This window comes from Eriocheir sinensis, unplaced genomic scaffold (genome assembly GCF_024679095.1).
Source record: "Eriocheir sinensis breed Jianghai 21 unplaced genomic scaffold, ASM2467909v1 Scaffold473, whole genome shotgun sequence".
NCBI lineage: Eukaryota > Metazoa > Arthropoda > Malacostraca > Decapoda > Varunidae > Eriocheir > Eriocheir sinensis.
The window spans coordinates 28,251-53,146 of record NW_026111802.1 but is presented as its reverse complement, the minus strand read 5'-3'; the positions used below and the strand labels follow the sequence as shown (position 1 = coordinate 53,146).

Here is a 24,896-nt window from a genome sequence, read left to right as displayed (position 1 = left end):
AAACAAAAAACTAATTAAATAATGTAAATTTGTATGAGAAAACATATACAAAATACACATAAAATAACGTTTTAAGTTTTTATAAAAATATATGTACAAAAATGGACATAAAAATTTACATTATTTCATATGTATTTTGTACATGTATTTAAAGACAAATTTAACTAATTATATGTGTATTTTGTATATCTATTTTCAAACAAATTGAAATTTTTTTTTTTGTATAAATTTTTATACAAATTTTCGTTATTTTATGTATATTTTGTATATTTATTTTCCTACAATTATACGTTCTTTCATCGGAATTTTGTTTATTTATTTTGATACGAATTTACATTATTTTAGGTGTATTTGGTATATATATTTTTTATTATTTACATAAGTTTATGTGTATTTTGTATGTATATTTTCATAGAAATTTACTCTATTTTATGTGTATTCGCGTATATATTTTGATACAAATTTACATTATTGATGTGTATTTTACATATCTATTTCAATACAAATTTACTTTATTGTATATTTATTTCAATATAAATTTAATTATTTCATGTGTATTTTTTTATATATATTTTTATGCAAATATGCGTTATTATATGGGTATTTTGCATCTTTATTTTCATACAAATTTACATTATTTAATTGATATTCTCTTTATTTATTTTGATACGATTTAACATTATTCTATGTGTATTTTTTATATATATTTTTATACATATTTACATTATTTAAAGTATATTTTGTATATATATTCTATTCAAATTTACGTTATTTTATGTGTATTTGTTTATATATTTTCATACAAATTTACATAGCTTTATACAAATTTACGTTATTTTATGTGTATTTTGCATATGTATTTTCATACAAATACACATTCTTTTATTGATATTTTGTTTATTTATTTTGACACGAATTTACATTATTTAATGTCTATTTTGTATATATATTTTTATACGTATTTACAGCATCTCAAGTGCATTTTGTATATATATTTCTATAGAAATCTACGTTATTTTATGTGTATTCGTATATATATTTTGAAACAAATTTACATTGTCTTATGTGTATTTTGCATATTTTAAAAAAATAATTACCTTATTGTATGTGCATTTTGTATATTACTTTTAATACAAATTTAATTATTGAATGTGTAATTTTATATATATTTTTTTATAAAAATATGATTAATTTTATGGGTATTTTGCACCTTTATTTTCATACAAATTTACGTTATTTTATTGATATTCTGTGTATTTATTTTGATACGATTTTACATTATTCTATGTGAATTTTTTTATATATATTTTATACAAATGTACGTTATTTTATGTGTATTTGTTTTAATTTCTTACAAATTTACATTATTTTATGTGTATTTTGCACATGTATTTAAAGACAAATTTAACTAATTATATATGTATTTTGTATATCTATTTTTATACAAATTGAAATTATTTTTGTTTATTTTTGTATATATTTTCATACAAATTTTCGTTATTTTATATGTATTTTGTATATTTATTTTTGTACAAATATACGTTCTTTTATCTGAATTTTGTTTATTGAATTTGATACGAGTTTATCTTATTTTGTATATCTATTTTCATACAAATTTAGTTACTTCTGTGTATTTTTGTATATAGTTTTATATAAATTTACGTTATTTTATGTGTATTTTGTATATTTATATTTATACAAATACACATTCTTTTATTGGTATTTTTTTATTTTTTTTATACGAATTTATATTATTTTATGTGTATTTTGTATACATTTTTTTATACGTATTTACTTCATTTTATGTGTATTTTGTATATATATTTTTATAGAAATCTGCGTTATTTTATGTGTATTCGTATACATATTTTAAAACTAATTTACATTGTTTTATATGTATTTTGCATATCTATTTCAATACAAATTTACCTTATTGTATGTGTTTTTTATATATTTATTTTAATAAAAATTTAATTTTTTTATGTGTATTTTGGTATACATATTTTTATAAATAAAAAAAATGCGTTATTTTATGGGTATTTTGCCTCTTTATTTTCATAGAAATTTCCATTATTTTATTAATATTCTGTGTATTTATTTTGATACGATTTTACATTATTCTATTTGTGTTTTGTATATATTTTTTTTATACAAATTTACGTTATTTTAACCCGTAAAGTGTTTAGTACGTATATATACGTTCGGGAGGGAAAGTGTTTAGTACGTATATATACGATCATCGTTTTCTTTTACTTCATGGCACCTAAACCTGTAGAAATGGTTCAAGATGTCTTTTCTATGCCTAAATATGATTTTGAAAGCTCACTCTCATTTTTATTGTATTGCTGTGGTCTATTACATAGAATGTATCCATGACCACGAATGATTTATTGAAAAAATAGGTATATTTATAAAAATATGTCAGTGGTGTCATAATTACTTATCAATATACTCAAAATACTGTTCAGTAGATCAGCTATTTTTATATCATTCCAACTTGAATAGCAATTTCAATATATTTTGTGTTCATGCGTACAGTCATCGTCGGTTGTGTTGGCAGCCCTGGGGCGTGAGGCGCCGGGTTGGCGGGTTGGCCCAGCAATGAGTCATGATAGCCAGACACCTGAGTCATCAGTTTCCCAGCCATACAGATTTTCATGGGATATGCTACAGTCCAGAGGTAATACACAATTACCTCTTAGATATACTTGTAAAATTGGGATGTTATGTAAATTGTACAGTAGCAGAGCAATACCAAATTGGTCGGCAGCAAATGCAAAGACGCGGAAGCTACGTAGTAAATGGGAAAATGTTTGGGGTATGTGATCAGCTGGCGGGCGAGGGCGGGCGGGCTGTGGTATGCAGGAGTACCAACATAAAAAAACATAAAATTCGTATAATGGGTTATTTGGGCTGTGTGTAATTTTGTTGTTGTTGGTGTTACAAAACATGTTATGCTTGTGCAATGAAGGGATAATATTGTGCTACTTATATACACATAGAGAAAATATAGTCTGTACGAGCGTGATAAATTTGGTACTATGATATGACTATAGAAAGGCTAGACAAACAATCCTCAGATATATTTTACAAGAAACTCAAACTAAACAATATATAGTCATGGAAGAAGCATTCACAGTGTGTCGGAAATAATAAATAAGAAGCGGAAGTTACATAGTACTGTTCTACATGTTTCGTCTTACGCACCACCATTGGAGTATTGGTGCCACGCGTGAAAGGACTCACAGAAAACGACAGCTTACAGGGAACACACATATATCGCATTTATATCGTTCAAATCAGCTATTTTTTTTCAATTTTATAAGACAATAATATTATTTGGCCAAAATCCAACCCCACATGACCTGTTTCACTCCTATAAAGCAACACTGTACGGGTTAAGTGTATTTGTTTATGTACTTTCATTCAAATTTACATTATTTTATGTGTATTTTGTATATGTATTTCAATACAAATTTACCTAATTTTATGTGTATTTTGTATATTTATTTTCATACAAATTTAAAATATTTTTGTGTATTTTTGTATATAGTTTGATACAAATATAAGTTATTTTATGTGTATTTTGAACATCTATTTTCATACAAATACAAATTCTTTTATTGATATTTTGTTTATTTATTTTGACGCGAATTTATATTATTTAATGTGTATTTTGTATATATATTTTTATACGTATTTACATCATTTTATGTGTATTTTGTATATATATTCCTATAGAAATCAACGTTATTTTATGTGTATTCGTATATATATTTTGAAACAAATTTACACTGTTTTATGTGTATTTTGCGTATTTTTTCAATACAAATTTACCTTATTGTATGTGCATTTTGTATTTTAATTTTAATACGAATTTAATTATTCTATGTGTATTTTTGTATATGTATTTTTTTTTTTAAATATGCTTTATTTTAAGGGTATTTTGCATCTTTGTTTTCATACAAATTTAAATTATTTTATTGATATTCTGTGTACTTATTTTGATACGGTTTTACATTATTCTATGTGTATTTTGTATATATATTTTATACAAATGTACGTTATTTTATGTGTATTTGTTTTCATTTCATACAAATTTACATAATTTTATGTGTATTTTGTACATGTATTAAAATACAAATTTAACTAATTATATGTGTATTACAAATACACATTCTTTTATTGGTATTTTGTTTATTTATTTTGATACGAATTTATATTATTTTATGTGTATTTTGTATGCATTTTTTTTATACGTATTTACTTCATTTTATGTGTATTTTGTACATATATTTTTATAGAAATCTACGTTATTTTATGTGTATTCGTATATATATTTTGAAACAAATTTACATTGTTTTATATGTATTTTGCATATCTATTTCAATACAAATTTACCTTATTGTATGTGTTTTTTATATATTTATTTTAATACAAATTTAATTTTTTATGTGTATTTTGGTATATATATTTTTATAAATAAAAAAAAATGCGTTATTTTATGGGTATTTTGCTTCTTTATTTTCATACAAATTTACATTATTTTATTAATATTCTGTGTATTTATTTTAATACGATTTTACATTATTCTATTTGTGTTTTGTATATATTTTTTATACAAATTTACGTTATTTTAAGTGTATTTGTTTATGTATTTTCATTCAAATTTACATTATTTTATGTGTATTTTGTATATGTATTTCAATACAAATTTACCTAATTTTATGTGTATTTTGTATATTTATTTTCATACAAATTTAAAATATTTTTGTGTATTTTTGTATATAGTTTGATGCAAATTTAGGTTATTTTATGTGTATTTTGTATATCTATTTTCATACAAATACACTTTCTTTTATTGATATTTTGTTTATTTATTTTGACGCGAATTTACATTATTTAATATGTATTTTGTATATATATATATTTATAGAGATCTACGTTATTTTATGTGTATTCGTATATATATTTTGAAACAAATTTACATTGTTTTATATGTATTTTTCATATCAATTTCAATACAAATTTACCTTATTGTATGTGCATTTTGTATATTTATTTTAATACAAATTCAAATATTTTATGTGTATTTTGGTATATATAATTTTATAAATTTTTATAGAAACTTAAAACGTTATTTTATGTGTATTTTGTATATGTTTTCTCATACAAATTTACATTATTTAATTAGTTTTTGTTTATTTATTTTGATACGAATGACTTGATTATTTGTGTATTTTGTAAATATTTTTTTATACGTATTTACATTATTTAATGTGTATTTTGTTTATATATTTTTTTACTAATTTACGTTATTATATGTGTATTTGTTAAAAATATTTTGAAACGAGTTTACTTTATTTTATGTATTTTCTATATATTTCAATTCAAATTTAGTTTATTTTGTGTGTATTTTGTATATCTATTTTCATACAAATTTAATTACTTTTGTGTATTTTTGTATATAGTTTTATACAAATTTACGTTATTTTATGTGCATTTTGTATATTTATATTTATACAAATACACATTCTCTTATTGGTATTTTGTTTATTTATATTTATACGAATTTACATTATTTTATGTGTATTTTGTATACATTTTTGATTCGTATTTACTTAATTTTATTTGTATTTTGTATATATATATTTATAGAAATCTACGTTATTTTATGTGTTTTTGTATATATATTTTGAAACAAATGTACATTGTTTTATATCTATTTTTCATATCAATTTCAATACAAATTTACCTTATTGTATGTGCATTTTGTATATTTATTTTAATACAAATTCAAATATTTTATGTGTATTTTGGTATATATAATTTTATAAAAAAAATGCGTTATTTTATAGGTATTTTGCATCTTAGTTTTCATACAAATGTACATTATTTTATTAATATTCTGTGTATATATTTTGATACGATTTTATATTATACTATTTGTGTTTTGTATATATTTTTTTATACATATTTTCATTATTTAATGTGTATTTTTATATATATTTTATACAAATTAACGTTATTTTAAGTGTATTTGTTTATATAATTTTATTCAAATTTACATTATTTTAAGTTTATTTTGTATATGTATTTAAATACAAATTTACCTAATTTTATGTGTATTTTGTATATTTATTTTCATACAAATTTAAATTATTTATGTGTTTTTTTATATATACATATACATATAAAATTAGGTTAATTTGTATTGAAATACATATACAAAATACACATAAAATAATGTAAATTTGAAAGAAAATATATAAACAAATACACATATAATAACGTAAATTTGTATAAAATATATATACAAAATACATATTAAATAATGTAAATATTTTTAGAAAAATATATACAAAACACAAATAGAATAATGTAAAATCGTATCAAAATATATACACAGAATATTAATAAAATAACGTAAATTTGTATAAAAATTAAGATGCAAAATACCAATAAAATAACGCATTTTTTATAAAATTATTGATACCAAAATACACATAAAATATTTGAACTTGTATTAAAATAAATATACAAAATGCACATACAATAAGATAAATTTGTATTGAAATAGATATGGAAAATATATAAAAATAAGTTGTTTCAAAATATATATACGAATACATAAAATAACGTAATTTCTATAAAACTCATATACAATACAAAAATAGTAAATACGTATAAAAAATTGTATACAAATACACATAAAATAATAAATTCGTATAAATATAATAAACAATATATAATAAAAGAATGTGTGTTTGTATAAATATAAATATACAAATGCACATAAAATAACGTAAATTTATATAAAACTATATACATAAAATAACGCAAATTTCTATAAAATATATGTACAAAATGAAACATTAAATAAATTTGCATAAAATATATATACAAAACACACATTGAATAATGTAAATGAGTATAAAATATGTATACAAAATATCTATGAAATAATCTAAATTCGTATCGAATTAATTTAAGAAATGCCAATAAAATAATGTAATTTTGGATGAAAATATATATACAAAATACACATAAAATAACAAATACAAATACAAATATACACATAAAATAATTTAAATTGAATGAAATAAATATACAAAATAAACATAAAATAAAAGGTAAATTTGTGTGAAATATATGAAAATATACACATAAATAATATAAATTTGTATGAAAATATATACAAATACACATTAAATAACATGATTTGTATAAAATTTGTATCAAAATATATATATACACACAATAAAATAACATAATTTTATGAAAATGTATATACAAAATACACAAATAATAATAAAATATATATATATATATATTTATATATATATATATATATATATACAAAAACACATAAAATATCACAAATTTGTATAAAAATATATAAACAAATACACATAAAATAATGTAAATTTGGATAAAATATATATACAAAATGAACATTAAATGATATAAATATGTATAAAAATATATACAAAATCACATAGAATAATGTTAAATCGTATCAAAATAAATAAAGAGAATATCAATAAAATAATGTAAATTTGTATGAAAATAAAGATGCAAAATATCCATATAATAACGCATATTTGCATAAAAATATATATACAAAAATACATATAAAATAATTAAATTTGTATTAAAATAAATATACAAAATACGTACAATAAAAGTAAATTTGTATTGAAATAGATATACAAAATACACATTAATAATGTAAATTTGTATCAAAAATATATATACGAATACTCATAAAATAGAGTAAATTTCTATGAAAATATACATACAAAATAGTTATACAAAATACACATATAACTAGTTAAATTTGTATTTCAATACATGTACAAAAAACACATAAAATAATGTAGATTTGTATAGAAATGAAAACAAATACATTTTATATAAAATATATATACAAAATACATAGAATAATGTAAAATCATATCAAAATAAATACGAATATCAATAAAATAATGTAAATTTGTATGAAAATAAAGATGCAAAATACCCATAAAATAAGCATATTTTATAAAAATACATATACAAAAATACACATAGATTAATCAAATTTGTATTAAAATTAATACAAAATGCACATACAATAAGGTAAATTTGTATTGAAAAATATTCAAATACACATAAAACAATGTAAATTTGTTTCAAAGTAAATATACGAATACACATAAAATAACGCAGATTTCTATAGAATATATATACAAAATACACTTGAAATAATGTAAATACGTATAGAAATATATATATACAAAATACACATTAAATAATGTTAATTCGTGTCAAAATAAATAAACAAAATATCCTTGAAAAGAATGTATATATGTAAGAAATAGATATACAAACTGATCTGTCTATGTCTGTCTGTTTATTTCTCTCACCCTCTCTCTCACTCTCTCTCTTTTTCCCTCCCCTCCCTTCCTTTCCCTTTCCTTCCCATCCCAATCTTCCCCTTCCCCTCACTCTTTAAACATGACCTTGGCAGCACGGTGTAGGGGCGGGCGGGCGGGCGGGAGGAAAGTAAAGTGAGCGGCGGAGACAAGACAAGTTCAGTATATAAGCGGCTGCGGGCCCTTGATGCTTCACTCCAACGAGCCGCTTCACCCCGACATGTCTCTGAAGGTACACGACGCTCCTGCTGATTGGTGACTGTGGCCTTCCCTTACCAGCGCCCTTCGCCCATCGCTCTTTCTCGTATTACTGGGTCTACGGTTTCAGGAGCTCTGTATTTTTTTCCTTCTCTTTTTTTTTACCTTATCTCCCCTTTTCTCTCTATTCATGAGGGTTTTATTGTGTTTTTTTCTTGTTTCATTTCATTTCTCGTATATTTTTGTTCCTTTTATTTTTATTTTTCTCTCTCATGGCTTACTTTCAACTGATTTCCTTTCCTCTTCTCTTTCCTTCCTTCTTTCCTTCGTTCTTTTCATTTTTTTTCCTTCCCTCCTTCCTTCCTTTCATTATTACCTTCCTTGCTTCCTTCATGCCTTCCGTCCTTTATTTCTTCCTTCATTCAACTTTTCCTTTCGTCATCTCTTTCTGTTTTCTTCCTTCTTTCGTTCTTTCTTTCCCTCTTTCCTCCCTTGATTCCTCCTTCCTTTCCTTCATTTTTTCCTCCTTAACATACATCTTTCCATCTGCAAAGTTATTGTTATTTTTGTTCTTTCTTTTTCTTGCATTCTTTACATTTTAAGTTTTTTTTCATTTTTTGCTACTTTCTCCTTCCCTTCATATGATATACCTTCTATACCTTTTTTTTCCTTTCGCCCACGTCTTCTCTTTGTTTCTTATTTCATTTAGTTACTCCTCGAATTCTTTAACCTTTACCAAATGCTCTGTCTTAACTTTTTCTTTCTTTTCGTTCACTTTTTCCAGTTTCTTTTTGTCTTACTTCTCTCCCCCTCCATCCTCTCAGTTCTCCTTTGACCTTCATTCATTTCATTATTTTTATTTATATTTCTTTAGTCTCTCTTTTTCATTCTTTCCTCCGTGTTTTTTCTAATTTCCTCAGTTTGTCTGTGTTGTTTCCTCTATCCTCCCATTTTCTTTTTCTGTCTTTTTCCATTCATCCAGCTGCTCCTCTCCCTTCCCTCCATATCCCACCGTTCCTCTTCTTTTGTTTTCTTTCTTTCTATCCTTATATTTTCCTCTGTTCCGTTCTTCCTTTCAAGTCTCTCCATTTTCCTGTTTTTTTTTTCCTCAGGTTTCTCTTTCGTTTACTTATGTTTATCCTTTCTTTCATTTCCTCGTTTGTTTCTCTCCATGCACCCTTTCACTTTTCCTCTCCCACTTCCCTCCGTTAACTTTCACTCCTACAGTTTCCTCTCATTTCTACGTCGCTTTCATTAACTAGTCACTTACAACGACCCTCCCGTACCTCCCTCTCCCTTTCATGCCTCGCTTCTTTCTACCCCTTCAGTCTTTGCTTCCTCCTCCTCGCGTTTCGTCCGCTGTCACTCTTCTCCTTACTTCCCGTCGCTGCTGTGTTTTTGATGCATAGATAACCTACTTTTTCCCTTCTTGTTCATTGCCTATATATCGTTCTTTTGTTTTAGCTATCTTAATTCACGTCTGTTTCCTCATGTCTCCTTTTTTGTTTATGTTTCTTCTACAAGTTCTCATCTCTCTGGTCATTTTGCATTCACTCAGTTTATTTTCTCACATTTCGAAGTTCCTGTCTTCTTTTACTCGTAGGATTCCTTTTTCTGCTTCCATTTTCTGCTTCAGCGTACTCAATAATCCCTAGTTTGTGACTCTCCATCGTCCTCTGTGCGCCATTCAGTCCTTTTTGTGGCTCAGTAATGCCAACATCAACCTTGTCCTCCGCCCAAAGTGCTCATTTTCTTGTGTTTTTCCCTCTTTCGTCCATGATTCCCCTAGGTTTATGTTTCTCTGGTACGCTTGATTTCATATTCTTTTCTTTTTCTCCGCCCTCTCGGTCTTCCTTCTTTCCTTCATCTCTTTATGTTCTTAGTCTGTAGACAAAGGTTTTTCCCATAATTTCCACGCCCAAGTTTCCCATTCAAGTCTTCAGGCTCCTCCATTCATTCAGTCTTTCCTTTACCTACCCAACGATTTCCTCCTCCGCCTCTTACGCCTCTCAGCCGCAGAACGAAAGCCAGTAGGGTAAAGGTCGGTACTGACACGAAAGATCAGATGAAAGGGAAAAGAAGTTACCTGTGAACTTCCCCCTCTTTGTTCTACTCAGGTTTTCCCACTTTCGTCTCTTCTCCAACCCTCCCTACCACCCCTTATGGTCCTCTTCGTCCTCCTATTTCACCCCAACACGTATGCAACAAGTCTCCTCCTCTTCAGATTATTGCTTTCCTCACGAACGCTTCTCCCACTCCCCGTCATCTCCACGGTTACACAATATTCCTGGCAATGAAATGGAGCTATCGTTTTATATATTTCCTCTCGCCTCCATTGTGGTCATTCCTTTCCCTTTCAACATCCCTCTCTGCCGCTAATACCACCACCCTTCTACAGTTCCCCTCTTCTCCCCTTCATCTCCACGCGTGTAAGATGCACCGTGGATGAAGGATCTTGGTGTGTTGCTTCATATTCCTGCCCCCTTTCCCTTTCACCATCCCTCTTTGCCACTGAGCCTACCACTCTTCTGCATTTCTTCTCTCCATCTCCTCGCGTGTAAGATGCACCGGGGATGAAGGAAGTGGGTGTGTCGCTTCATGTTCCCGCGCTCCTCTCCCTCAGATCGTTGCCCTGGCCTGCGTGGCTGTCTGCGTCCTGGGTGACCGCCGCCCTTCCTATCACACCCCCGACCCCTACGCCCCTCCCCCTCCCCGCTATGCCCCCCCGGCCTCTTACGGCAAGGAGCCCGAGCACCCAACAGTGAGTATATCGAAGCTTTTTTCTCTTTACCTCTGTGTGTGTATGTATCGACCTATTTCATTTTCCATATCTTTAATAGTTTTCCTCAATCCAGCTTAACCATTGCTGTCTCGTTTTTTACTTAACAATTATCAAGTTCATGAGTTTCCTCCTCACCTGAGCCACACGCCTGCACGTTCCTTACCTATACTGCAGTTACTTTCACGTTCTTCAGGTATTGCAGGTTACATAATTACTTACCTGCGTCACCTCACCTTTCCCCACCCTTGCCTCCCTCGGGGTGTATTGAGTTCAGTACCACACTCACGGTTACAAATGTCCCGTCCTTCAGTCACTCTCAGGTTTGGTCATTAGCTGCATCGTTTTACCTTTCCACCTCTGCCTACCTGGGTGTGTATTTAGTTCACTGTAGTCCCACTGTAGGCCCCAGCTATACCGCATTACCCCAGCTTTACCTATTCTTTGCCTTTCCCATCCTTCAGTAATCCTCAGGCTCACGTCTTTAACTGTCCTTCGTCTGCCCCAACAGTCTCCTCCCAAGTACACGTACAACTACGGCGTGGCTGACGACTACTCCGGCGCTAACTTCGGCCACTCTGAGAGCCGCGACGGGTACAAGACCGAGGGCAGCTACACCGTGAACCTCCCCGACGGCCGCAAGCAGACCGTCACCTACGTGGACAACGGCGACGGGCTGGAGGCTGTGGTCACCTACGAGGGAGAGGCGCAGTACCCCGAGTACAAGCCTGAACCCAAGTACAAGCCGGAGCCCAAGTACAAGCCCGCCCCGGTGTATAAGCCCGCCCCTGCCTACGGTGCCCCGCCCTCTTACCAGTAAACCCCGCAGCGGGTACCCACAGCCTCGCGTCATCAGCCTCGCCATGCCAGTCACAAGCCAGCCCCAAGAGTATTTGAGCCAGGTACAAGCCACTTTGAACCCAGTCATGAGAAGTCAGTTAATATTCACTTAGAGGCTCGTTACAGGTCAGTTACAAGGCAGAATCAGGCTAGCTACGAATCAGTAAGAAGCCAGTATCATGCTATTCACAAGTCATAATTTAACCAGTAACAAGTCAGTGTTCACCAGTAACAAGCCTCATATAAACCACTCAGGCCCGGCGTACTCTCCAGGGACATGCTGATAATATAAGATAACTTTACTTTTTTGCTTTGTATTTATTGTGCCAAAGCCACGGATAAATAAACATGAAAGCGAACATAAAATAACAGTGAAGATCCATACAGTAACCTTCCCTCCATCCATCCATCCACCCATCCGTCTCCTCATCCATTAACCACCCACGCTGTCAGGTAACACGGGCGACCATCAGTGTCCAGGCTGCTCATGGTCTGTCTCTGCATTCCGTCAGTCTGCGGGCGCTGCGTAATTATGACCTTGCAGCCCGGCGGAAAAAGTTAATGTAGTCACGGGCACTTTCTACCTTCCTCTCCCGATGCAGGTAATTGCTCGCTCTCACTCGCTGCTTTCCTCCCTTCTTTCCTTATACGAGAGAGAGAGAGAGAGCATCTTTTTCCCTCTCTCTTTCTTTCCTTCTTAACTGTTTGTTTTTTGTTAATTGAGGAAAATTGACAAGTTGCTGTTGAGGATAGCGTGAAGACTTAGCTTAAAACACACACACACACACACACACACACACACACACACACACACACACACACACACACACACACACACACACACACACACACACACACACACACCGCTCCGCTAGCTCAGTCGGTTAAGGCGCTGCTCTGCCAGGTTTCGCGGCATGACAGGCAGCGGTTCGAGCCCCGCTCAGGCAGGCTTTTTTCCGCTGACTAGGAATGGTTACTGTCCCTCCTTGAGCAAGGGATGGGGCGTGTGGTGTGTGAGGTCTAACAGTACCAGAGATTGACTAATGAGCCTTGCTCTAATCGGGAGGATACTTGCTGGCGATTGCGAGTCCAACTCGTGATTAGACCGTGGTAAAATACACACACACACACACACACACACACACACACACACACACACACACACACACACACACACACACACACACACACACACACACTTCATCAACATCTGTCTTAGGAAGGAGAAATGTAAAGTAAGAGGAGGAGGGGCAGTTATGTTAGGATGGAAAAAATATAGATACAGAAAATAAAAAACAGTTAAGTATATATATATATATATATATATATATATATATATATATATATATATATATATATATATATATATATATATGAGAGAGAGTATGGATGAGAGTGGAGCAAAGGGTGAGAAAATCGAATAGGTACATGTATTCAGATGGGTGTGGGTGTAGGGGTGGGAGGGCGTGTGGGTGACCACGCACGGTGCTCCCCACACCTGACATATGGCAGAGAAAGGAGGAAAGTTCTCTGTTATGTATTTACCTATCTATTTATCTATCCATTCCTCTCTCTTGATCTATTTAATAACGAGTTTTATGAAGAAAAATAAGAAACAAAAACATATACTTTCTTTATATTTAGGTTAAGGTCTGCATTATTTTTAGCTCCACCTTCCTAGAAAATTATATCAATCTCTCTCAACATCGGCCTTTCCTAGTGTTAGTGTTTCCTGGTATCAACCCTGCCTAGTATCCCTTTCTGGTAAACGACAGCAATCCTTTACAGACTGGTTAACATTATATATTTTCCTAATTCTACCTTTCTCGTGCATCGCCAAACGTTTCAACTGTCACAAGCTCATCCTTCCCTTGATATCAGTTCCAGCAATAATAATAATAAATAAAAAAACATACTAGGCCCTGCTTCCTACCGCTAGTTCACTATGATAACCACTTGCGCGAGTTCATGACTGGGTCCAAGCCTAACGTTTCCACTTTCACAAGCTCTTCCTTCCCTTGATATCAGTTCCAGCAATAATAATAAATAAAAAAAAACATACTAGGCCCTGCTTCCTACCGCTAGTTCACTATGATAACCACTTGCACGAGTTCATGACTGGGTCCAAACTAATGTTTCCACTTTCACAAGCTCTTCCTTCCCTTGATATCAGTTCCAACAATAATAATAAATAAAAAAACATACTAGGCCCTGCTTCCTACCGCTAGTTCTCTATGATAACCACTTGCACGAGTTCATGACTGGGTCCAAGCCTAACGTTTCCACTTTCACAAGCTCATCCTTCCCTTGATATCAGTTCCAGCAATAATAATAAAAAAAACATACTATGCCCTGCTCCCTACCGCTAGTTCTCTATGATAACCACTTGCACGAGTTCACGACTACGTCCATGATATTTTTTCTCTCTATCGGTTGTAAATGACACCAATAGCAGTTCTTTACGGTAACATTAGCTCCATAATAACACAAATAAAAACATGCTTCCGGTATCACGTGGGTGTGTTGAAAAGTGTGATATAGATAAGTATTTTCAGACGCCGTCAGTCCACACAACAAAAAATTATCAAGACCATAAAGGAGATTAGTGTTTTTCACATTCATGGTGCAGCAGAAGCCTTGTCAATCTGTCTTCAAGGAGTGTAAGGCAACCTGTTACTTGGCTCATAAAACTACCCATGGAAATACTAACACAACCTCCTCTACGAAAGTCTTATCAAGTGTGTGTGTGTGTGTGTGTGTGTGTGTGTGTGTGTGTGTAAGCTCAATGTTTCAAAATAAGGTCGTTATAATCACATTCGTTCATTTATTCATTCAGTTGCCTACTTATCTATTTTTTTTATTTATCCATTATTTATCGCCTTCCTCGTAAGACTGTAAATGAGAAAGTGGGACATCAAGCAGTGATACAGCTCCTCATCTGCGATCAGGGGTCCTGAGGTCGTAGGTAGTGGTGGGAGCGGGAGGAGAAGGGAAGGATGCGAGCTGGCTATGTTTGGCTACCATCGGCTCCTTAGGCCAAGATAGTTTAGGTAAGGTCATTATTTCTCGATCTAAGCCACTAGTACTCATGGTGATGCTGAAACTGGCTATGTGGTGCTAGGAAAGGACGTCAGCCAAGTACAATCCATTATAAAAGGAGAAGGCTTGCTATCTGACGTTGCTTCAGAAAATGGGACTAGCATGCAACCAGTACACTGCCACTTTTTATTATTTCTGCTCACTAATAAGGTCTTTGATATTTTTTTTCTTTAAGAATGAACAAAACTATCAAACAACATTTTACGTATATCTTATTGTGCTGTAGCAAATGTATTCTCTGTAATCAAACTATAGAGGGTTTTGAGCTGTCTAAAATGCTGCTGGTTTGCCTATACCGAGGGTAGGGGTTCTGAGGGCAGGCAAGGCACTGAAGGACTGGATTAGGTTGCAAGTACTTGACGGCGGTGGTGTGCGTGGGTATTGGTGGTGGTGCTGAGGACCATGAGGAACCAGGATGGGGATGGACGTGTGTTAAGGGACTATGGGGAGGCACTGGCGGTGGGGAGACGCGGAGGAAGGCTTGAAGGGTGGAGAATATCAGTAGTAGTGGGTTGTGGGGAGTGGGGAGGTACGAGAGATGGAGAAAGAATGAGGATAGACAGCTAATAAGAGGCCGTGGGGAGGCACAGACGATGTTTGTGAGGATGCGTGTGTGTGTGTGTGTGTGGGGGGGGGGTTGAGGTTACCTATTATTTTTTACTTTTTATTTTATTTTTTTATTCACAAAGATAAGTGTGCATAAAAACTTTGATTTAAATACTGTGATTGTATGCAGGAATGTCTGTTTGTAGAAATTTGTTGCTTTGGAGGTCAAGAAATATGAATTTTTTTTCTTCAGTGGGTCCTGTCCGCCCTGACCCACGGTACTCTCTGTGTTAGTCAAATTAAGTGTTACAGTTGTAGGGTTAAGCTCTGAAACTGAGTACGCGACATAAAAACCGAATTGCATAATATATTTTTTTCATATCCCATTTTCCTCATTAATTTCTGCTTCTAATAATTTCCACTGCTCAAAAATATATTATCATTAGTTTTTCGTCCTTTTTTAAGCTCCGAAAGTAAGTACGCTTCATAAAAAAAAAACGAATTGCATATTACAATTTTAACCTTCATGTGACATTTTTCTTATTAATTTCTGCTTTCAATAATTTCCACTGCTCAAAATATATTATCATTAGTTTTTCTTCCTTTTTTAAGCTCCGAAAGAAGTACGCTACATGTAAACCGACATTCATATTACAATTTTAACCTTCATATGCCATTTTACTTATCATTTTCTGCTTTCAATAATTCTCACTGCTCAAAAATATATTACCATTAGTTTTTAGTCCTTTTTAAGCTCTGAAACTAAGAACGCTACATAAAAACAGGATTTCGTGATGTTATTTCTGCTACATATGTTTTTTTCCTTATTAATTTCTGCTCCTAATTATTTCCACTGCTCAAAAATATATTATCATTAGTTTTTAGTCCTTTTTTAAGCTCTGAAACTGAGTACGCTACATAAAAACCCAATTTCATATTACAGTTTTAACCTTCATATGTTTTTTCCTCATTAATCTCTGCTTCTAATAATTTCTTATGCTCAAAAATGTACTATCATTAGTTTTTCGTCCTCTTTAAGCTCTGAAACTGAGTACACTACATAAAAACCGAATTTCATATTAATATTTCTACCTTCATATGCCATTTTACTTATTGAATTCTGCTTCTAATAATTCCCACTGCGCAAAAATGTAGTATCATTGGCTTCTAGTTCTTTTTAAGCTCTGAAACTGAGTACGCTACATAAAACTTTGATTTAAATACTGTGATTGTATGGAGGAATGTCTATTCTTAGAGATTTGTTGCTTTGGAGGTCAAGAAATACGATTTTTTGTATTTTTTTTCAATATTTTCTTCATCGGGTCCGGCCGGATCCACGCTACTCTCTAGCTGTGTTAGTCAAATTAAGCGTTACAGTTCTAGGGTTAAGGAAGTGGAAAAAAGAGGATGGGCGGCTGTTTGATGGCTATATAGTGGGGTACAGAAGATAGTTTGGAAGATGGGAGAGGGGAATATGGAGAAGGGGAAATTTAAGGGTAGAGAGACTGTGGATAGGGATGAAATACCTCGGGAAGTGGATGAAGATGTTGGCTGTCTCTTTTGTTAGCTAGAAAATTACAGAAGATAGTTTGGAAGATGAAGAGGGGAGAAGTTTGAAGAAGGGAAGATATTGGGGTAGAGAGACTGTGGATAGGGATGAAATACCTCGGGAAGTGGGTGAAGATGTTGGCTGTCTCTTTGTTAGCTAGAAAATTACAGAAGATAGTTTGGAAGATGAAGAGGGGAGAAGTTTAAAGAAGGGAAAATATTGGGGTAAAAAGGCTGTGGGTAGGGATGAAGTACCTAGGGAGGTGGGTGAAGATGTTGGCTGTCTCTTTGTTAGCTAGAAAATTACAGAAGATAGTTTGGAAGATGAAGAGGGGAGAAGTTTAAAGAAGGGAAGATATTGGGGTAGAGAGACTGTGGATAGGGATGAAATACCTCGGGAAGTGGATGAAGATGTTGGCTGTCTCTTTTGTTAGCTAGAAAATTACAGAAGATAGTTTGGGAGATGAAGAGGGGAGAAGTTTAAAGAAGGGAAAATATTGGGGTAAAAAGGCTGTGGGTAGGGATGAAGTACCTAGGGAAGTGGGTGAAGATGTTGGCTGTCTCTTTTGTTAGCTAGAAAATTACAGAAGATAGTTTGGAAGATGAAGAAGGGAGAAGTTTAAAGAAGGGAAAATATTGGGGTAAAGAGGCTGTGGGTAGGGGTGTGGTTAGGAAAGTAGGAGAAGAAGGAGGGGCCGGTTATTAAAGCCCTATAAGGTGGTGGTGTCCAGGAGATGCCGGGGAGAAAGTTAGGAGGCGGGAATAGGTTTGAGGCTAGAAAGTGGCGGTTTGGTCGTCTCCTCTATATATACGTGTGTGCGAGGCTCCGAGGCACAGCAGTCCTCACCATGTCTCTCAAGGTGTGGGTCATTACCTGTTTGTCTCTCTGGTCTGTGATTCTGTGCTGCCTCGCCTCCAGTGATGTCCCTGCCTTCCTTTCCCCATCCTCCCCCCTCCTTTTGATCGTCCTAGTTGTAGTTTTATCTTTTTATTACATTATTTTTCTTACCTCATACTATTCCTGAGTTCTTCCTGTGTTTATTTACTTCTATTCTTTTTCTCCATATATGTTTGCTTCCATTTCTATATTTACCTTAGTCCCTGTCTTTATATTAGCATCTTCAAACGTTTTCTCTCATTACATAATCCTCTACGTAAATTTATCTCTGCCACTCCAATTTTCTGTTGTATCTTTGCCTCTATTTCCCTTTGTCCGTCTTTTGTGCTTCGCCTGCCTTCTTTTCTCTCTTTTCATTGATGTTTCTCCTTTCGTTTATCTTTGTCTACTTGTATTTACTTTGTTTTTCTTCCATCGTCTCAGTCAATGTATGTTTCTCTGTCTCTTTCTTTTTAGTGATATCTGTTTCTCTTTGTCTTTCTTTCTTTGCTTCGCCTCTAGTATTTCTCCCTCTTCATCGACGCATATTTCTGTTTATTTGCCTCTTTCTGTGTTTCTTTTGTTTTCCTTTGATCCTGCTAATTCATTCTGTTCCTCTGTCTATCTTTTTCGTTTCATTGATAACAGTTTCCCTTTGCCCACCCTTTGCTTCGTCTGTTTCCATTCCTCCCTCTCTCTCGATGCATGCTCTTTTTACCTCTTTCTACCTGCGTCTCTCTTAATTGATTGATGTCTGTTTCTCTTTTTTTTATTTTCATTGATATCTGTTTACCTTTGTCCATCTCTTCCTTCGCCTGTTTCCCTTTCTCGCGCTTCATCGATGTATATTTCTCTTTACTGTCGTTTTTTACTTATTTTTTTTCTTGTTTTCTCTCATCCTCTTAATCGAAGTCTTTCTCCGTCTATCTGATCCTCTTCACTGATATATGTTTCCCTTTGTTCATCTATTCCTTCCTTTTTGTTTTGTATCCTTCTTGTTTCCATTCATCTGTTTCTCTGTCTATCTGTTCCTCTTCATTGATATCCGCGTCCCTTTGTCCCTCGCTTTCATTCTGTGCTTTGCCTGTCTCGCTCTCTCCCTCCTCAGCGATGCATAGTTTCCCCTCGTCCATCTCCTCCTCCTCCTCGTCGCCGTGCCTCGTCCGTCTCGCCTGGTCGCCTGCTTCGCCTCCGGGTCTCGTTCATTATTTCCCCACTGTTGCTCTTCGCCTCGTGTTGTGCAAAGACGAGGACCCTGGTTTGTTGACCCGCCGCTGACTTGCTCAACTCCTCTCTCTCGGGGGCACGAAGTCTGCGTGTGTGTGTGTGTGTGTGTGTGTGTGTGTGTGTGTGTGTGTGTGTGTGTAATGTTTAATTTGTAGTTTTAAATTTGCTTCTGCGTTGGACCAAATTTCAATGTTTTCTTTTTTTTTTTTAGTAAAGTGTTTTATTTTCTATACGATCAATAAACAAACTAGCTGTGTGTGTATGTTTGTTTGTTTCGTATGTGTGTGTGTTGATTTAAGTGGTCGTTCGCTTGTTGTGTCGTTCCAGGTCAGTCTGTTGGTCGTCGTCTGCGTGGTCGGGGCCTCGCTGGCTGACCAGGTGCCTGTCTACCACGAGCCCCCCCAGTACATCCCCCCTTCCCCCTCCTACGCAGCCCCCGCCCCCAGCTACCACCCCGTCGAGGACTACCCAGATGTGAGTGTTCCCTACCCTGCCGTCATTCCTTTCCTCACAAGCACCGGGTCATTCCAAACTACATAAAGAGCCTGTAGGTAGTTGACAGTTATCGCCTTTTTTTCTGCCAGTCTTCCTCGCTTTCATCTTCGTTTATCGTAATAAGTTGTTCTTTTCTTCATCTTATAGCTAGCGTCTACTTCCATGCCGTGCAGAGAGCCTGTATATAGGTTACTTATGGCACACTTTTCTTATTTGCTGTAATTAAGTTCTCATTATTACAACGTCACAGTGCCGCCCTTTTTTTCATTTTACAATCATTGCCTCCTTCCATACCGTGCAAAGAGATACTTATAGATCCCATATCACAATCCTCTCACAGTACTCATTCCTGCTTGTCATAATCCGGCTCTCGTCTCAATACAGTTTGTTCCTTATGCTGTCTCTCATCTTAGGATCAGCGTCTCTTTCCGTACTGCCTAGAGAGTAAGTAGGGGATTCTTAATAGTCTTCCTCCCTCTCATCCATGTTCGCCGCGCTGTAGTCGCCGCCTCAGTACAAATACAACTACGGCGTGGCTGACGGCTACACCGGCGCCAGCTACGGCCACTCTGAGAGCCGCGACGGGTACAAGACCGAGGGCAGCTACACCGTGGACCTCCCCGACGGCCGCACGCAGATCGTCAATTACGTGGACAACGGCGACGGACTGGAGGCTGTGTTGACCTACGAGGGGAGCGCAGTACCCTGAGCGCAATCCTCCTACCCCGCCCGCCCCCAGAGCCCGCCTACGCCGAGCCCCAGTCGAGCCCGCGTACCCGCCCCTCCCGCCCGAGCCGCCAGTCTACCCAGCCTAAACACCGGCCGTCAGTATCGATCGTCCTGTAGTCATGCACATCGCCCTCTCCCCCCCTCGGACGCACCTGAGCCCCCAAAACAAGCACATGCACAGTTTTCTTTAGCCCCCCCAGCACAGCACCGCCCCTCACCGCCCCTGCTCCCGGTCTCCTCCTCCCAAGTAACCCATATCTTCCCTCACTCCCTCCTTGTCACTTTGCCTCCCACACCCTTGGCCTCTTCCCGATATTGTAGAAAAGAACGGTTACCTCTACCTTACTTACTCACTGCCTGTCTTCACCCCTACTACCTCCCTGTTAACTCCCCCCTTCCACCTGCTGTCTCTCTCCCTTAACCACCTACTACATTCACAACCCCATCCCCTCCTACCGCCCCCCCGTCCTGCGTTTGTCTTCTCACATTCATAACCTCCCAAATATACCCCCGCTCCCCCCGGGTCCCCTTCCCTTCCCCCGCGTCTACCCTAACCCCTCCTCTCCCCTCCCCACCCCACCCCTGCCCAGGTAGCGAATTACGCCCTGGCTGGTCCCGGTGCCCAACGCGCATTTTGGGGTGCCCAGGTGGCATAATTAGGGTTTGTAATAAATGTTTGACACTCACCTTTGCTTACCTGCGCCCTGTTAGCTGCGTCCTGTCCGCCCCGACGCCCAATTCTGGCTGGGTGGTGACGGTGGTGGTGGTGGTGGTGATAAGGGTGGAAGGGATGGGGATGGGGGATGACGGTGGTAGGGATGGTGACAGTGATGGTGGTGGTGATTGTTGTGGAGGTGGTGATGATGACCAAAGTCCGACACAAGTATGAAGTCAGTCTGGGCGGGGCCAGAACCTCTTCACGGCGCTGCCGCATCACCCCAGTGCATCACTCTCTCCCTCACGTGTCATCTACGTACTATTTGAAATTGTGTATCATATATTCTGATTTGGCAGCTCTATGGCCAGGGGACTCCCTGAGCAGGTCCCACGCTGCCTTCATAGCTGAGTCAGGTTATATTGTAGGAGGTACTGGGTGTCGAGGGCACGGGGTGACGATGACCAGGTGGCTGTAATAACAATGACGTGATGAGGGGAATTATGCAAGAACGATGATAAAGATAAGGCATGAGGGTTGGTGATGATAGTGAGAGCGATGAGTCACAGGGCTGGTGGAGGCAAGGAAGCTTCGCCTTCTGGATCAATAAAAGAAAAGAAAAAAGTTAACTTCTATTGTTGACAACTGATACATAAGTGAGCATACAACACAGCTTCCCGAGGCGCTGTTGGGTAGTCGTCGTGGTCAGGTCAGGACACTCAACCTTTGTCGCCCACCAGCAGCAGGACGATGAGCTCTTGGAAACATAACAAACAGACCACCACCCAGTGCCTTGCTGTTTGGTGTTAGGGGGATGTCACCCACTCCTCCCACCAGTCTCCCGACGCCACTGGCCACCCGCCGCGTCGGGCAGAGGTGCCGCTGCTCCGTCTCATCGCCGTGTCTGTCGCAAAGCAGCACGATGCTCGATGCGTCACAGAGGCGTCGACTGGACTCTCCGGGAACTCGCTGTGACAAGTAACATGGAGGCGAATCGGCCCTTCCGTGAGTCGCTGCAACTCGGTGGCTCGGAGCAGCTCATCAGTGTGTGGCAGGACAGTCCACGCGGCCCGCGGCGCGGCGCCCGGCGTGAGGGTGACCCCCGCAGCCGTGGGGCTGCCAGGCTGCCAGGCTGGCCGGCTGCTGTTGCTCCGAACAACAAAACAACAACACGAAAACAAATGACGTGTGTCTCCTTTGGACAATATTGATAACAATTACGTAACCTGGATGCGAGGAGACATGAATATACGCAATACCCCCAATTTTTAGTCATTCCCTTGAAAATACACAGTGAGCATATATGTGTTCTACTATGTGCAGTTAATACATACAAATATATATGTTTTATACATGGTGCTACTAATACAATGTGTGTCGCCCGTATGTACACTATGTACAGCCTCGTCTCGACATTCCCCTGGCACCGACCTCCGTCCCTCCCCCGCCCGCCGGGGGGCGAGGCGCCACACTGAAGGCAGCCGCGGCGGCACGCGGGCCCGCCGGCTGGTGGTTCGCGGGGCTCAACACCCGAGAGAGTATTTGATGGACGCTAGACTATGTATGAACAAAGGTGTTCTCGGCGACGGATCGTCAGGAGCATCGTCGCTAAACGGGAGGACAAAAGGTACGAACACTGAAAAGACGCTTGAATACTGTTATTGTTTAAACGTTAAATAAAATACGAAAGTGTTCAACATCTAAAAATTCTTTTGATATAAGTACTTGAAACTGTTCAAGTATTTAACATTCATCAAATAAAAAAAAACGGTTATTACACATCTGTCCGCCGCGGGGATGGCGGCGGCGTGCGCCGAGCGTGGCGGCGCCGCCGGGCGAGTGGTTGGGCCCACGTCCAGGGTGGGGTGGCCGCGGCGGCGCGGCGTGGGGCGTTGCTCGTGCTGGCAGGACAGGACGTAGTGTGGCCGCGTGCAGGGCGTGGCTGCGGCGGGTGAACGGTGATGAGCAAACTTTTGATATAAACACGTGGCGACGCTCGGCGGTGAGGAGCGTGGCCAGACACAGGGCAGGGCGGCGACACTTACGACACTCAGGGACCCTTCGGTGTGGCGCCCCTCCGCAGTGCTCAGGGGAGGAGGAGGAGGGAAGGAGGGAGGGGTGGGGGGCAGGAAAGGGAAGGGGGAGTAGGACTGGAGGGAGGGGTGAGGCAGGAGAGGGAGGGAGGGGTGAGGCAGGAGAGGTAGGTAGGTGTGAGTCAGGCGCCGTTCTCACAGTACCCGGATATACGAACTTGTTAACGTTCATAGTTATGTACACCAAGATCAAATAATACGGATAAATCAGGAGTTAATTTCAAAAAGTGCCGGAATGAGAGGTTATTGTCTTCATAGTATTTACATTCTTTACTGAGGTGAGTTTTGCTGGGTTGTATACTGGTAGAGGTCCTGTGTGTGTGTGTGTGTGTGTGTGTGTGTGTGTTTACCTAAGTAGCTGTATTTCACTAGGGCATGCATGGTAGTAGTAGTATACGTGCGTACAAGAGCTGAGCTTAGATTCATGTTGTCTTGTCTCCATTTCCACTTCAATCCTATTCGGTTCAGTATGTACAGGTGCGAGAGAAGTTGTCGCGAGTATAGCAGGAGCAGACTTGAAAAGGGAAGCTGTGATAAATCTCTTTCCCATCCATCTCCCCCCCACACACACCTCGTAAGAAGCGCATCTGCACGCCGCTATGTTTTGTCTTCCATGGGGACGTGTCATTAATTAAGATCTTGCGTGTGTTTCGTTACTTTCGTTGGCGCCGACTATTTGCCAATCCCATAGTGTCCTGTTTTTATAATCTAGCAAGAGGAAATCAAGTCACTAACAGCGTTCAGAGATATAAACGAAAAATTAAGTAAACTACGGGTAGTAAAAATCGATAACTTTTCTAAATTTTGAGGATACGACGCAAGAGTTTATATTTTTTCATTCGTAAGAAAACACATACATATAACACGAACGATTTGTGTGTGTGTGTGTGTGTGTGTGTGTGTGTGTGTGTGTGTGTGTGTGTGTGTGTGTCGATCCGTCTGTCTGTGTGTGCGCGCGGATGAAATTCAAGACATAAAAATCTTCGCTACATCAGAACGCTTCAGGTCTTTTCACTCTCCTCTCTCTCTCTTCTTACATTCAGCCGCCGCGTCGCTAACACCTTCCGCCTACACACATAGGGTCGCGCAGAGTGGTCGAGGGGTCGTCAGGACATGCAGACACTCACACTCACACCGTCCCGTCGCACTGAGTAGCTTATGGGTCGTATTTTAAAACATTTCGGCGCCCAAGCTCACCTATTTGACAAGGCTTTCCTAAGAGTTTTGGGGCATTTCCAGGAGTAGTTTTATGACCCTGGTGGTAGATTGACCCCTCTTCTGTGCCATGAACCTTAAAAAACACTCATGAAAACCAGATTAATCCCCTCTTTGACCTTTAGAAATAGTTGATGTGAGAAGCGATGGTGTCTTAAAATACGGCTCTCTGCCTCCC

At 36.9% G+C, this 24,896-nt stretch overlaps 1 protein-coding gene and 1 pseudogene across 1 annotated transcript; both read left to right on the top strand.

The window, feature by feature from the left end:
- The first annotated feature begins 8,540 nt into the window (after positions 1–8,540).
- LOC126992483 (cuticle protein 7-like) lies at positions 8,541–12,603 on the top strand. The gene is made up of 3 exons (XM_050851231.1): positions 8,541–8,649; positions 11,239–11,376; positions 11,906–12,603. Exons 1-3 carry the CDS (start codon positions 8,605–8,607, stop codon positions 12,212–12,214), a joined length of 492 nt encoding a protein of 163 aa, XP_050707188.1. The 5' UTR covers positions 8,541–8,604; the 3' UTR covers positions 12,215–12,603.
- Positions 12,604–18,275: 5,672 nt separating this feature from the next.
- LOC126992482 (cuticle protein 8-like) lies at positions 18,276–20,841 on the top strand (annotated as a pseudogene).
- The last annotated feature ends 4,055 nt before the right edge of the window (positions 20,842–24,896 follow it).

What these genes read in the sequence shown, in the direction of transcription:
- LOC126992483 (XM_050851231.1), top strand. Translation starts at nt 8,605, where the DNA reads ATGCTTCACTCCAACGAGCCGCTTCACCCCGACATGTCTCTGAAG. An exon ending in ACCCCGACATGTCTCTGAAG is followed by an intron (nt 8,650 to 11,238) that starts GTACACGACGCT and finishes CCTCTCCCTCAG; the next exon opens with ATCGTTGCCCTGGCCTGCGT. An exon ending in AGGAGCCCGAGCACCCAACA is followed by an intron (nt 11,377 to 11,905) that starts GTGAGTATATCG and finishes CTGCCCCAACAG; the next exon opens with TCTCCTCCCAAGTACACGTA.